Source organism: Heliconius melpomene, chromosome 12 (assembly GCF_056956725.1).
Source record: "Heliconius melpomene rosina isolate 202511_hmr_F chromosome 12, ASM5695672v1, whole genome shotgun sequence".
NCBI lineage: Eukaryota > Metazoa > Arthropoda > Insecta > Lepidoptera > Nymphalidae > Heliconius > Heliconius melpomene.
Window position 1 is genome coordinate 14,012,549 of NC_140400.1, and position 14,487 is coordinate 14,027,035.

General features: G+C 34.6%; 2 protein-coding genes across 2 annotated transcripts; one reads left to right on the forward strand and one right to left on the reverse strand.

The window, feature by feature from the left end:
* Window positions 1–1,217: 1,217 nt before the first annotated feature.
* On the reverse strand, window positions 1,218–8,377 carry LOC146534058 (uncharacterized). The gene is made up of 11 exons (XM_085194980.1): window positions 8,284–8,377; window positions 7,845–7,912; window positions 7,486–7,595; window positions 6,569–6,802; window positions 6,217–6,331; window positions 6,040–6,100; window positions 5,811–5,934; window positions 5,536–5,671; window positions 5,104–5,253; window positions 2,286–2,422; window positions 1,218–1,646 (listed from the first exon to the last, which is right to left on the reverse strand). The coding sequence occupies exons 1-11, from the start codon at window positions 8,372–8,374 to the stop codon at window positions 1,427–1,429; spliced, it is 1,446 nt and encodes a 481-aa protein (XP_085051106.1). The 5' UTR covers window positions 8,375–8,377; the 3' UTR covers window positions 1,218–1,426.
* A 180-nt stretch (window positions 8,378–8,557) lies between these two features.
* On the forward strand, window positions 8,558–14,406 carry LOC146534059 (uncharacterized). Its single transcript, XM_085193840.1, has 12 exons — window positions 8,558–8,705; window positions 9,077–9,150; window positions 9,863–9,987; window positions 10,259–10,447; window positions 10,660–10,774; window positions 11,148–11,199; window positions 11,392–11,494; window positions 11,813–11,951; window positions 12,201–12,326; window positions 12,812–12,969; window positions 13,528–13,667; window positions 13,964–14,406. The coding sequence occupies exons 1-12, from the start codon at window positions 8,558–8,560 to the stop codon at window positions 14,404–14,406; spliced, it is 1,812 nt and encodes a 603-aa protein (XP_085049966.1).
* Window positions 14,407–14,487: the final 81 nt, after the last annotated feature.

Consider the following 14,487-nt stretch of genomic DNA (forward strand, 5'->3'; position numbering starts at 1 on the left):
GAAATGAAGAGGATAAAAAGTTAATAAGCAACTTATACGATGTTTGCCAACGACTTGAAAAAAACATTCTTTGTTCTTCATAAAATTGATAATAAATAATTACTTTTTATTTTAATTTTGTGTTAAGTGTACTTTTTAATTTCAGCTTTTTATTTCTGTTCAGCTTCACACTGTATCCCGCATGTAGGAGAGTAAGCAGAGGGAGAATAGTATTAAGACACTCCCCACTTTCCGTCGAATTCTGGAGAAATTGCGTGAATGACGGAACTCAACGCCGCGCTTTACTTCGACATTTGGTGTCGAAGTAAAGCGCGGCGTTGCGAAGAAAATACTAAATATTTCATTTCTTCGAGTGGTAATCGAACCCACAGCAGCGTTTACAGTTGTACCCTTGTGCCTCTCGAGTTGAATCCTGTTTTCATATAATTTTATTACAATAAGACAATGTAACCTAGATTAATTTAAATCGTCTTGACTGCTCTTTAATAGCCTTGTAGTTCAATTCCACTTCAACTAAGAATTTTTTTTTAAGCTTTTGTAGACAAACTTAAATTATTTATTTATTTAATACTTCATTAGCCCAACTTAATAAATAAACAATAGAAGAAAAATAAGTAGTAATAGTAAAAAAATATTTCTTATTCGATTAAAAACCTTGTTATCTACAGGTATTTTGTCAGAAAAATGTACCCGTCTTCAATAAGATGGCTAAATATTTGCATGTTGTGTCGAACCGGTCAAACCACATATTTGCTTAGGACGTGGCAAAATAAAATTCTGGGGGTGGTCTTCCGTTATACATAATTCACGTCTTTCGATATATACAATACCTATACAATTCTTTATAGCAAAAGTAATTGTAGATATTTTGTGATTGAAAGGAAATTACTGACTGAAACAAAAGAGAGCAGAATTAAGTTCCGCCACCCAATGGTCACTAGATCGTCTTTATAAAATTTATCACAAATGGATAAGATGAATGGATGTATCCCGCACACAGCATCGTAGGCAGAGGAAACCTAGTGTAAAACACTCCGTTCCCTAAATTTGGAATACAGTATAAAACTGCACTAATTACAATTAATGTATGACGTATTAATTAAAACATTAAAAAATCATGTGAAATACACACAGACATACATATATCTACAATTCATTTAAAAATATGGTCATTTTTATATTAAAAAACATGTTTTATTATTAAAAAAGAACTGGTTATTTGTTTGATTCCTACTAACTTTAAGGATATTTTTATTTATCAGCTTTAGCGTGACAACAAGAGGCGTTAAGTTCCGCTACTCAACGCGCCTAACTCTATTCTTTCTGCCTACTCCAATATGCGGGATAAAAATTGAAATTGAGAAAAAGATATATTATAAAACTTGTAAGAAAGTACACAAAACACAAAATTAAATTCCATTAACATTTATTGAACTTTATCGTTGACGGGCCGACACTCTGTCCTATCCTCGACGTTATTCACATTATTGCCGTTTCTTATTTTCCGTAACGCCTCCACGAACAGATTGAAAACGTGATCTTTTAGTACATTGGGTATAGCATTTAGCAAGTAGCCATGCACAAAAGAATTGGCAGTTGTACGATCTAGTGACTGCTCTACCTCAATTATAGATAGTTCTATTACCCTGTAATTAAATAAATGTAAGTATTAATTTTTTGACAATATTTATGATTATGATTTTTTCAAGCAATTTCCACTCAAATTAAATTTATTTATACGTGTTTTCTTTTTTATTTCTTATCCTCACACATACCCTCTAACGCCCAATGTTAATAATGTATCTCCGATCTCCAGTTAACGTCAATCTTGGATTTTTTGACATGTCTATCCAATCACTAACCTGCATGCCGTCCTCCATCTCTGTCTATTTCAATTTATGGTTGCAATTTATGGATTAGGATTGATTATTAACATCGGGCGTAAGTTACCTACTCTCTTTTCTACAATCAACCTTCAACGCCGAAATTACCCTCAGATCAGAATGAAATAGGGAAAATTATTACCATAAACTTTTTCTAAATAAGTTCAAATCTGTCTGTCACAACATTGTCACGGATGCAATACCAGTGTGGCGTTAAGTTACCCAAAAGTTTGATATGATTTGCTAATCCAATATTACTACTTACGCACAGTGGTAATTAAAATAATTCTAACTTAGGAATTAAAAAACAAACAAAAATTGAGAGTATGTCGCTAATATCTCAGGGAGAGCGCAATTATAAGTATTTTTGTTAAAATTGATTTTACAATTTAGGAAACGTACCTCCAACCCATAGCATCAACGATCGGTTCCGTTTTGTTCAAGTCCAATTCAATGTTAACCGTAAAGTCCTTTATTTCAGCCACGAATTCATAATCTCCTCTCACAGTATTGTTTTCAAATACAAGACTTCCTCGTACCTGTTTGTTATACCTTTCTTTTTTAAATAGTTCACTGTTTTATTTTGTAAATTTTTCTTTAGAGAATATTTTTACTTTTTAATTAATAATTGCATTTTTGCATTTTCGTCTTTTCCGGTTTTTTGTGGAATTTCCGTACACTTATAAATAGAGAGTATCAGGCACAAAATATCCGTACAAAAAATACCGACATTAATATCACACATTGACCAATCCAGAGGATATCCTGACTAATATCTGTCCGATATTTGTTTGTGGGCATACGGGTACGCGACCCCGGATCCTCGAGCCGCCACTCTTACATCCTCATCCAGTCCGTAAGAATGGTGTCCTAACTCCCCCCCTTCCCCTCCTCTTTTCCTTAGCTCCCTCCTTTTACCTATCCTACCCCTCCCTTCGGTTTTTCCCCACAAAGGGGTTTTGGAGGTCAGACGAGAGTCGCTCCATTTAAAAACCGCCAACCGCCACTTAAATGGACCGACAACGAAACACAAGACTGGGTACGGCTAGGGCGTCGCCGCAAAACGACGCGCAGGCACATCGCCCTACACCTGCGACAAGTGGGCAAGGGCTACCGTGTCATGTACGGGCACGGCTAAAGACGCTAGTACCAGCTAGTACAGAAGGAAACTCCGCTTTGCAGCGTGGAATATTGGCTCTCTGACCGGACGATGCAGGGAACTCGCAGATGTACTCATGAGACGTCGGGTCCAGTGTGCTTTCCTCCAGGAAACACGCTGGAAGGCCAATAAGTCCCGTAACATCGGACAGGGTTACCGGCTTATGTACACTGGGTCACCTTCGGGTAGAAACGGTGTAGCGGTAGTGCTTTCTGAAGAGCTTCAGAATGGGCTCCTTGAAGTTGACCCTCGCTCCGACCGCTTGATGCGAGTGAGGGTACTGATTGAGGGCGTTATCACAAACTTAATCAGTGCCTATGCTCCCCAGGCGGGATGTAGCGCGGCCGAAAAGGAGACATTCTGGGAGCAGTATGAAGGGGTGCTACTTGCTGTGCCGTCTACCGAAGTGGTCTTAGTTGGGGGGGACTTGAACGGGCACGTCGGTAAGGCTGCTGAGCCGTATGAACGTGTTCACGGGGGTTTTGGGCACGGTCTTCGCAATGCAGAGGGAGAAAACATTCTGAGAACCTGTATTGCGTCTGATCTGGCCGTCGTGAATACGTTCTTCCAAAAGAATTCTCAGCACCTTATCACGTATAAGTGCGGGTCCCACTCAACTCAAATAGACTACTTATTGACCAGACGGTGTCATATGGGCAGGGTAACTAACTGTAAGGTCATTCCAGGCGAAAGCCTAACGGCCCAACATCGTCTTCTTGTCATGGACTTTAACGTCACTCCGAAGAAGAAAGTAGCCGAGAAACGTAGGCCTCGGATCAAGTGGTGGTTGCTGAATGGACCGATGCAGACCGACATCCTGGCAGAGGTGAAAAGTCATAGTCTTTCGACTAACACCGAGACTGCTCAGGATGCTTGGGATCGGGCTCAGTCGGCAATCATTGCGGCAGGCAGGCGAGTTCTTGGCGTTTCTAGGGGAGGACGTGTCATCGACAAGGAGACATGGTGGTGGAATGACGGGGTCCAGGAGGTGACTCGTGAAAAGAAGGCTGCCTTTAAGAAGTGGCAGGAATCCAACTCTCCTGAAGTACACAGTAACTAAACGTGCCAGTAAAAGAGCTGTAGCCAGAGCCTTCAGTGAGAGTTTGTCACCATTGTATGATAAACTTGAAACTGTGGAGGGGCAGAAGCTCATTTACAAACTGGCACGTTCCCGGGATAAAGTGACGCAAGATATCGCAAAATGTCTTTGCGTCAGAGATTCCCAGGGCACGCTGCTCTGTAATCATGACTCTGCGAAGGAGAGGTGGCGAAGCTGCTTCCAGGAGTTGCTGAATACTCAGCACCCATGCAGTCTTCATCACGACCCACCGCCTAACCTCGGACTTATTGCTCGCCCAAGCTCAAGGGGCTGATATACAAGAGCATCGTCCGACCGGTTCTTTTATACGGCAGCGAATGTTGGCCAGCACTATCTCGGCACACTCAGGAGCTTCACGTCACGGAAATGAAGATGCTGAGGTGGATGTGCGGCGTAACGCGGTCTGACCGCATGCGCAACACGTTCATTCGAGGTAGTCTTGGGGTCCGTGACGTAGCGGATAAGCTCGAAGAGCGTCGCTTGAGATGGTTTGGCCACGTTACGCGCCGGCCTAAGAACTATGTCGGACGCAAGTGCCTTGCTATACCAGTTCCTGGGGCGCGACCTCCCGGACGCTCAAGGAAGCGCTGGTTGGATGTCGTGATGCAGGATATGAGAGCCAATGGTCTAACCACCGAGGACGCAAAAGATCGTGCAAAGTGGAGTAGATTAAGTAGGAAGGCAGACCCTGGCAATAGCAGGGATTAATGCCAGGAAGAAGAAGAAGAAGAAGATTAATATTACACATTGACATTTATATATATCTAAATTTATGTCGTAGTCTGAACATACAGTACGATCAACAAGTAGTGGCCGCTCAAAAGTTAAAGTTTCTGAACGTAAGAATAAAGTCTACAGTTAACTTCAAGACATCCACAACTTGTTGACTGTACTGTATCGTGATTCTGATTATCTAGAGTAGGAGTTTTTCTTTAAACAGCTTTATTTAAAATTTGACTTACCATCATAGAGTTAAATCTAAATGATTCAGCTATTTGTGTTTCTTGTATTTTGAAAGGACCGCCAGTATGCGACGAGTATAACGTGTCTAAGCCGTATAACGTAACATTTGAAACTAGGATGCGGTCCCAACATTTACCCTCCTCTTGGCACTGTTTTTAAAATTAAATTTGAATTAATAACTTATTTTTTTCTCAGCTTTACGTTTTTTTCCACATAGTAAAGTAGACTGAGATAATGGAGCGGAGCGAAGGAATATGAGAATAATTTTAGTATAATTTTTATAATGTTTAGTTTATTAATGTCAGAAAAATAATCAAAACACACGTTTCTGCTAATTCAATAAACAAAACTTTTCATAGTATACACAAAATATTCGTTCATATTATAGACAACAGTTTTAAAAGAAATAACCGAGACTGCATAATACTTACAGTAAAATTCCACGATACGGTAGCAGGTTCTAAATCAACAGTCACTTTTTCCAACTCAACAGTTTGAGTGTTAATTAGAAGAACGATCTCATCTAAGAACTTAGCACTGTCTTTGTATACTTTATCTTGATATTCACTAAAAATCGCAAAGATATAGTTAATAATAGAGTTGACGAAACAAAGCTTAAGATATGTAGATAAAAGAATAGTTACGAGAACCAAAGACTAAAGTTACATTTTAATTTTACGTTTTAAAGGAAGATTTAGTTATTTACCGAAACTTGGATAAATAATCGCCAAATATGAGAGTTGTATTTATATAACTAAACATTGCGGCATGCAGTTTTGGCAACATTTCTTCTCGTATTGGCCTGGTGATAAGGCGTTCTAATTGCTTTCCTATAAAAAAATATCAAAAAAATTATTTCACTTTAATAATTGAATTAGTTGCTATCATGAAAAATTTCTAATTTACTAGGATTTATTTAATTAATTTAAGCTTACTTTGATCTTGAGAAAAATATGGGGCTATCACAGGTGGGCCTCCAAAATGATATTGGGATATCTGTAGTATATAACCAAAATGTATGTTTTTAACCATATTTTAAATACCAATCACTATTTATTAATTATTTATAAATATTTATTTTACTTTAAAAACATAATAACAAGAAAATTTACCTCAACATTTAATTTACAACCTGTAACGTGAAATGTGTCATGTCCCAAGTTTACGGAAAAACCGCTCAGCTGTACTAACGCGTAACCAACAAGCATGCATCCCTCAGCTACGATTCTAAGATATAAATGTATCTAATCTAAGATATAAGGTAATAAACATGAAAAAATATATTTTGTTAATAGTGCTAAAGATCAGTTTCACGATGAATCCCGCACATAGCAGGTTAGGCAAAGGGAACCTATCTTTAAGACACTCCGTTCTCCACTTTTCGCCGAATCTTTGGAGATTTAAAAATTGGTTATTCCATTTGAAATAAACGCTGCAAGAGGTACCACAGAGCTTTGTACTTACGCCAGCTGACCCACTTTTTGCACTTGTTGGTAACTAAAAGGAGAAGTTTTAAAGGGATCTTGATCTCCCTTTGAGAATACAATATCGGACTGATTTCTAAACAGCACATATCTTGTCTCAAATATCATTTTACTAAGACTTGCATCTATTTTTAAAACATTAGAAGCTAAGGCGAATGTCACTTCCGGTGATGTTATGTGCGGCAAGCTCAGTAAAGTTGTATCTAATAATAATCTGAAAATAAATAACGAAAGAATGTACAGTTATTTTCTAAATAAAATACTTTTTTTATATTATAATTTATGATAATAAAATAGCTATTAATATATATTAAAAAAAATAAAAGCAACTATGATTTTTTTATGATGCAGTTCTTATTTTATTCCAAATAATCTATAAGTCAATAAACTAAGATAAAGTAGAACCGTAGCGTTTGGCACTCCGTTCTCTCTGACTACCCCGCTTTAGATAACTGCTGTCTAACTCATAAAATTGATATGTGAGTGAAAATAAAAGTCAAAGAGTACTGAATTTTCTATTTACCTAAGACACAGTTATTATTTTTTTATTGAAATAATAAGAATAGAAAAATATTTTTGAAAATGTATAAAAAACTTTCGTAGCACGATTCAAATTCGCGTCACTCAGTCAGTTTCCTCCCAATTTTTATATGGTTTTAAAAATATTTTTATACATTTATTACTAATCATCATCGCAATGAAGCATGGTGACACGAAATGTCCATTCAACTGTTACGGTGATTTCATCAAGGCTCTTCTCAGCAGAACGGCCTTTATGCCCTAATTCTTTAGTTTTTTTGTACATTCATTGAAATGAGATTGAGAATGAGAAGAAGATTTATTACTCAGTCGATATATTTTTAAATGAGTGCTTTCCTTATTAAATAAATAACTTACAAGTCAATCACATTATCGGATAAATAAAAGCCGTTAGTTATTCGCAGTGTGTCCGCCGCCCGCCTCACGTAGACATTCATACCTCTGTAGCCATAGGTTTCTTTCAAAGACTAAAATAAAAAAAAATAAACCAGCTTCACGCTGTATCCTGCATATAGCAGTGTAGTGTTAAGACAACCCGTCCCTCACTTTCCGCCAAAAATAAAATTAAACCAATAATTATTTTATATTGTAAAGTCAAATATAAGGTGTAGAGAACTCTGAATTTAAATAAATTGGCATGAAGTCATTAATATTATATAAATAGTATAATTATTTATTGCCAATAAAAAAAACTACCATCATAATAATCTACATACCAATTGTATGGCGTGTTCAAAAGATCTTCGATGCGCTTGCCAATGTTTTTGAAAACTCTTAAAAACATCTGAAATAGATTAATAATTATATTAAGATCAATATAGTAAATATTAAATAGAAAAATAAAAGACACGCTATCGATACGAAAAGCCAATGTAATATACAAATCATTCCAAGGAATTTTTACATATCAAAGAGGACGAGGCAAAGGAAAAATATAATATTTTCCTTTGCCCCATCCTCTTCGACAAATTGCAACGGTAGGTTATGCCACCTTTCTTGTAGTATCAGAATAGACTAGAGAAACAAACACCATGGCTAACCAGTACATATGCAAGACATACATCAAAATAGATGTCAAACATAAAACCTCCTTCTTTTTGAAGTCGGTTAAAAATAAAAAGTATACAAAACGTATGTATATAAAGAAATTCTTACCACTTTTAAAATATTGGTTTATTTTATCTTCCACCGAGGCCGAATTAACGCTCAAAATGCCTATAGCAATCGTTGTAACGAATATTTTCATAATTTGTAAAAGAATAGCCATGTTGGTATACTGATTGAAAGTAATACAAACAGCGTAATGGAAAAAAATAATTAAAATACCAATTCTTGAATTGTGTTGAAACGTGAAATTATATGGTATATAAAACAAAAATACCATTCAAAAGTTAAATACTTTTCTTGGCTAGTTATTTCTCATATAACTATGAAAGTGTTCGGTAAAGAATTTATTTTGCATTTACAATATTTGTCAGCCGTTCTAACATGTTATATTACTCTGGCACAATGCAAAAAGAATTGCTGGATGAAGTTTGATGAGAAACAATATTTTGATGCTATTGAAGAATTAGACGGTTATATCATTTATTTATTTATAAAAATTTTATCTTCTCTAAAATAATATCTTTGTTTATCTACAGTAAGACCCATCACAGCAATTAAAATGTGTATAAATATTTATACGAAAATAAAATACTTACATAAATAACAAAAACCTGCCAAGTGCGAGTCGGACTCGTGCACGACCATTACCTATAAAAACGGCAGAAAAATCTCGTTTTTTGTATGGTGGTCACTTTAAATGCTTATTTCATTCTGTATTTTTCTGTCTCGTGACAGATGGACAGACAGACAGTGGAATCTTTGTAATAGAGTTCTGTTTTGCCCTTTGAAACCTTAAAAAAGTCCTTAAATCAATTTATTCTCATCAATGTTTTAATTGCAGATAAATATGGTGAAGTGAAGAAAGCCTTTCAAGACACGAACGGGGGCAGCAGACTCGATAAAGAAATGCTCGTGGTGAGTTAAGCCCTGACATTACTTTCGGCTAGACAGGACTTACGGCGCTCGTAACATTAAACTATATTGACCGTTGAAATTGCAAATTTTGAATAATAAAAATCTATGTTCTGGAGGTTACCTATAACAGAGAGAGAGAGAGAGAGAGAGAGAGAGAGAGTTTCGAGACTTATTATATTAAAATAGAACATGGTTTTTATACAACCATTATTACAACACATATACAACAGCTTTAGTTCTAGGGCGTCCTTAAGTACCTACTCTGAGGCTCGTATTTATAAATTGCTCTCAACTCTGAGATCGATCTTGACTCGACTTTTAAGAGTGATTTATAAATACGGGCCTGAATATACATATATGTAGTATACCGAGATACATACATACATGATTTCGCACTAGTTTTAGAACTCTAACAAAAAGTGTAATATCACACTTTACTTGACAATTACAAATAATAGTAAATATTTATTTTATTTATTTTCCTAATTTATCCCACACATACCAGGGTAGGCAGAGGGAACCCGGAAACCTAGTGTTACTCATAAGGCAATGAGTTTGCCATTAATACACTTCCGTTCCCTTTACTTTCCGCCAGCATTTCGAGGTATTGCATGTTGACTGGCGAAACTCAACACCCCAATTATTATATTATGTACAATAATAATTAAATTATTTAATAAATATAAAGTTATAAATAAATTATATTATGTAGATAATGCTAAAAAACCGCGGGATAGCAGAACGGGCTCTTCACGCAGCTCAAGGTATGAAAAACGAGATACCCGCCGGGATAAATCTAGGTGGATATTGCATGATGAAGATGCCTGATTCAATTTTGTAAGTAACCTAATATAAATAAGCTTTTTTTCTTTAGGCACATTGCCTTTTCTGAAAAGATGAATACAAATTAAGGAGTAAGTAAAAGTTTATTCTGATTTTATTCGAGAAATTCGAGGCGAATTAAGTGGCGGAACTTAACTCAGCCCTTTATCTTATTACCAGAGCGAAGAAATGAAAATAATTCGTTACACAAACCCAAAACCATTGCTTTTACAACCCGACTCTGTTCCTTTCAATCTGTTTCAACCAATTGTATTTATTGTTTTAGATTTTTCCATCGAATGAAACTTCGAAATAACACCGTTTTTCGTATATTGGATATTAAGAACGATTTAGCCAACTTACAAATAAAAACACAAATCCATCTTAACGATTTACATTTATTTGGGTCCTACGATTGTACAGTCTCCGCTAAGCCTGGACATTTATTTTACGAACCAACTTTTGGGCAAATTGAGTAAGTGAATTTATGAAACCGTCTTTACGCTTATTTCTCGCTTTATCAAATGTGCTTCAACTTTGAACTTTGAACATAATAGAAACTAGTTAGTAATAAGTTAACAATATAGTTAAAATTCTACTTTATTTATTATTAATATTTTATATTATATTATGTTTCTTTTCTTATAATACCTATTCTATATAGAAATTTTTAATTTTTCTCCGCAGAATTTTATTAAAGAACGTCACATATAAAATGGAGGGACGCTACAGATTATTAAAAAATCGATTAACCATAGATATGGTTATTTCAGAAGTACAAATGGAAGATGTACTTGTGATGGTAAATGAATAAATTTTAAAGTTGTATGCATTGCCTTGTTTAATGATTTTTTATAAATTCCTCATCATTCTTTAAATCAACTTCACGCTGTATCCCGCACACAGCAGGATAATGTTAAGACTCCACGCAACTCAACGCCGTGCTTTGCCTCGACACCAGAGAGAAGAAATGGAAATATAAATTTAAATCAATATTTCATTTCCTCGACTGGTAATCGAACCCACAACCAGTTGCGTTTACAGTCACACTTTGCGCTCCTGCGCCACGACTGGCCTCAGTTTAATTTAATTTGATTTTGAATTCATCATCATTCTTTTTATCATTGCCTTAATTGGACGCAGAAGTATAATAATTATTTTCTTACTTATTTCAGTACAGAAATAAAAACTCCACTCTAACAATTAAACTGTACAAGAGAAATGTTGGTAAATAACATGTTTATATTTAAACTCCATTTTTTTAATAGTAAAACCTTTTTCTTCAGCTTCATTCTTTTATCCAGCATAACAGGGAAAACAAGGAGGACTTAGAGTTAAGACAATTCGTTCTCAGCTTTCTGCCTGAATCCGAAGCTTTCGAAAATATTATTGAAAATAATTGACTTGATAACTTTCCAGATATTTTCTTGGAGAGATTAAAGTTGGACTTAGATAAATGGCTTAAAGATTACTTTAATGACTACCTCATGTACTTCGTGGTGGCCGAGAATCCCGAATTTGAGTATGAAAATCATCATATATTATCATATATGAATCATATAAAAGCAAATAAAATTCAAATCAACTTTGGAATATTAAATAAAACACGTTTCTCCTGTAACTTTTGAAAAAATATTGGTCGAAAAACGACATAATATGTTATATAATATCAGAAAATAAACCACTTGTGTAAAAACATAAAAAAATATTTGGATATTAGGTATTGTTTAATTAAAAAAAATATTGCTTCTATATCATTCATATCATGTAATTAAATATGCACATATATATTTCTCAATTTTAATAAGCCTTATATATGTTAATACTTTACATTTTTCAGGCAGTATTACAAAGAAAAAACAAAAGTTCTTAATAACTATACGACAAAGTTCATTGATGTGGTAATTAATCGTATAAAAGAAGTGAAAGCAGACGCTGTAGAGTTACCCGAATTTACCATAAGCGATAGTATCGATAAGGTATTCGATAATAATTATAAAAAAATAAATACACAAAAACAATATTTTAATAACAAACCTTTTGTGAAAAAAATGTAGTGTTGAAATCTCTCATATAGGAAATATTTATACACGAAAACAAAATGTGCCCCTTTTAAATGCACAAATTTTTTTTCTACCTTCAGAAAAAATTAGGTTGGGTTTATAAAAAAAAGAAAAATACTCAAATAAAAGAATGGCAACTAAAAACAATAAATTTCTTATTCGTAGGAAATAAGATTATCGAATGGCGTTTTACGTGGTCTAGATAGTGTTTACAGACGATCAGTAAGTACGGACGGCAACGAGCTCAACATCCGGCACATCGATACTGTTGTTGGTTTTAGCGACCTGAAGGTAGGTACAATATATACTCAGCTACTTTTTTATATTTGCTTGCTTTGAAGAACAATTTTTTCGTAGGAAGGAACGTGGTGTTCAGTAGATTGGCAGACGGCATTTGGAGACGGCACTCAACGCCGCCGCTTCTCTGGTTACCGGCGAGAAAAATTAAAATAATTTACTTAATTGTTAATCGAACCCACAGCCATCATATTTACGGATTGAAGAGTATGACTGTAAAGGTCAGGAAGACGACAGACAACGTAATCAAAAATTTGACGATTATTTCAGTTGACAATGTTAGTTAGAGATCTACCCAACTAGATCTGAATCCGAAATCTACCAGGGAATCTGCAAGGAATTGAAAATATTACATATTTAATTTCCTGCAGTAGGAATCGAAACTACAACCAATGGCGTTTACAATCGCACACCTATACTCCTGCGCAACTACCACCTATTCTGTCCTCAGTCACTTTAGTTATCGTTTTGTTTTTCAGTTGACTTACAGATATGATGCAATACTTAAGGCTGGATATCCGCCAGTAAAAGGCATGTTATTTTTATCAGCGGATGATCTAACTGCACATATGAGAATATCACTGATAAAAGATCCTCCAGCTGGAGATATTAATTTCAAATTTTTAGAACAAACAAAGTGAGATTTAGCTCTGTTATAGTTTACCTATATAGTGAAGGAGAGTAAAATGCTAATGTATTTTTACTAAATAATGCAAAAATGGAGGCTAGTTGTTTCACATGTTCACAAAGTGTGACTGCAAACGCAACTGGTTGTGGGTTAGATCTCTACTCGAGGAAATGAAATATTTATTTAAATTTCTATTTCCATTTCTTCGCTCTGGTGTCGAGGCAAAGGGCGGCGTAGAGTTCCGTCAACGTGTATTTTAGTATTTATCAATAATCAAAATCATAAGTAAGAATTAAGCCTCCTATATTATAAATATCATAATATAACACCCACCAACAGATAAATAGTTTAAAAGTATTGAGGAAATGACTTTAAGTGGAACAGAGCGTCTTAACACTAGGTTCCCCAGGTCCCCTCTGCCTACCCCGCACAAGTCAAGCTAAAGCTTTTTATTGATAATTCGAAAATGTTTAAAATCTTAAAGCTTAATTAAATAAAAAGAAAACTATTTTGTTCTTGAATATACCGCTAAAATAACATTAACAAGATAAACTATTTCCTTTATAGGCCTGAATCATTAACCGTTGAAGGTCCGGCCAACAGAGTAATATCTAATTTTAAGTATTTACTGGAGCGTCATATAATTGCAATAATGGTTAACACGTTAGTCCACAATATAAATATGTTGAGCACTTTGGACCGCTGTGGTACGTATTTACTTCTTAAAATTATTTTGCTCCTATAAAATAAAGACCCTCGTTGTGCAATGTACAGCGTAGGTCCTGTAAGCGCGATGACTATGATTCGATTCTCAGTCAAGAATTGATATTTTTTTAAATTAAGTATTTTAAAGAATTTTCGTGTCCTCGTTCGAGTAAAATAAAGCCCGATTTAAGTCCTGCCATTTAAAACATGACAACATGTCACGGAAATTAGACAAAATAAATTTTAAAAGTTAAAGTTTAAGTAAATACTATGTCGCTATTTAATAAAATATTTTTAGTACCTGGGTATATACCTTCTACCAAAGATTCATCTGAGCTAAATGTTGAAGACGACAACCAAACAAATATAAGCAAAATTCCCCATGATGATGTAACCCCACAAACATTATCAAATAAAAATTATGATAATGAAGATAATAGTATAAAGCAAGATACTAATGAAATAAAAGAAAATATTGATGAAAAAAATGAAACTATTAATGAAAAAAATGAAAGTATTCATGAAAAAAATGAAAGTATTAATGAAAAAACAGAAGCTACTAATGAAGTAAAAGAACAGGATTCAGATAAAAATAAATTTTTAACACTGCCATACTCTACTGAAGATGAAAATGATGAATTACCTTCCACTAACAAATATCGTAGAGGTAAAATACTGCTACGTAAAAAAACTAAAAAATTTGCATTCAAACACAATTTGAAACATAATAAACGCTATTAATTTGTTTGGTAGTTTCTTATTTGTAATTTAATTGGTCAAATATCTAAACTTTTTTGTTAATATAATATTACTTCAAGAAAA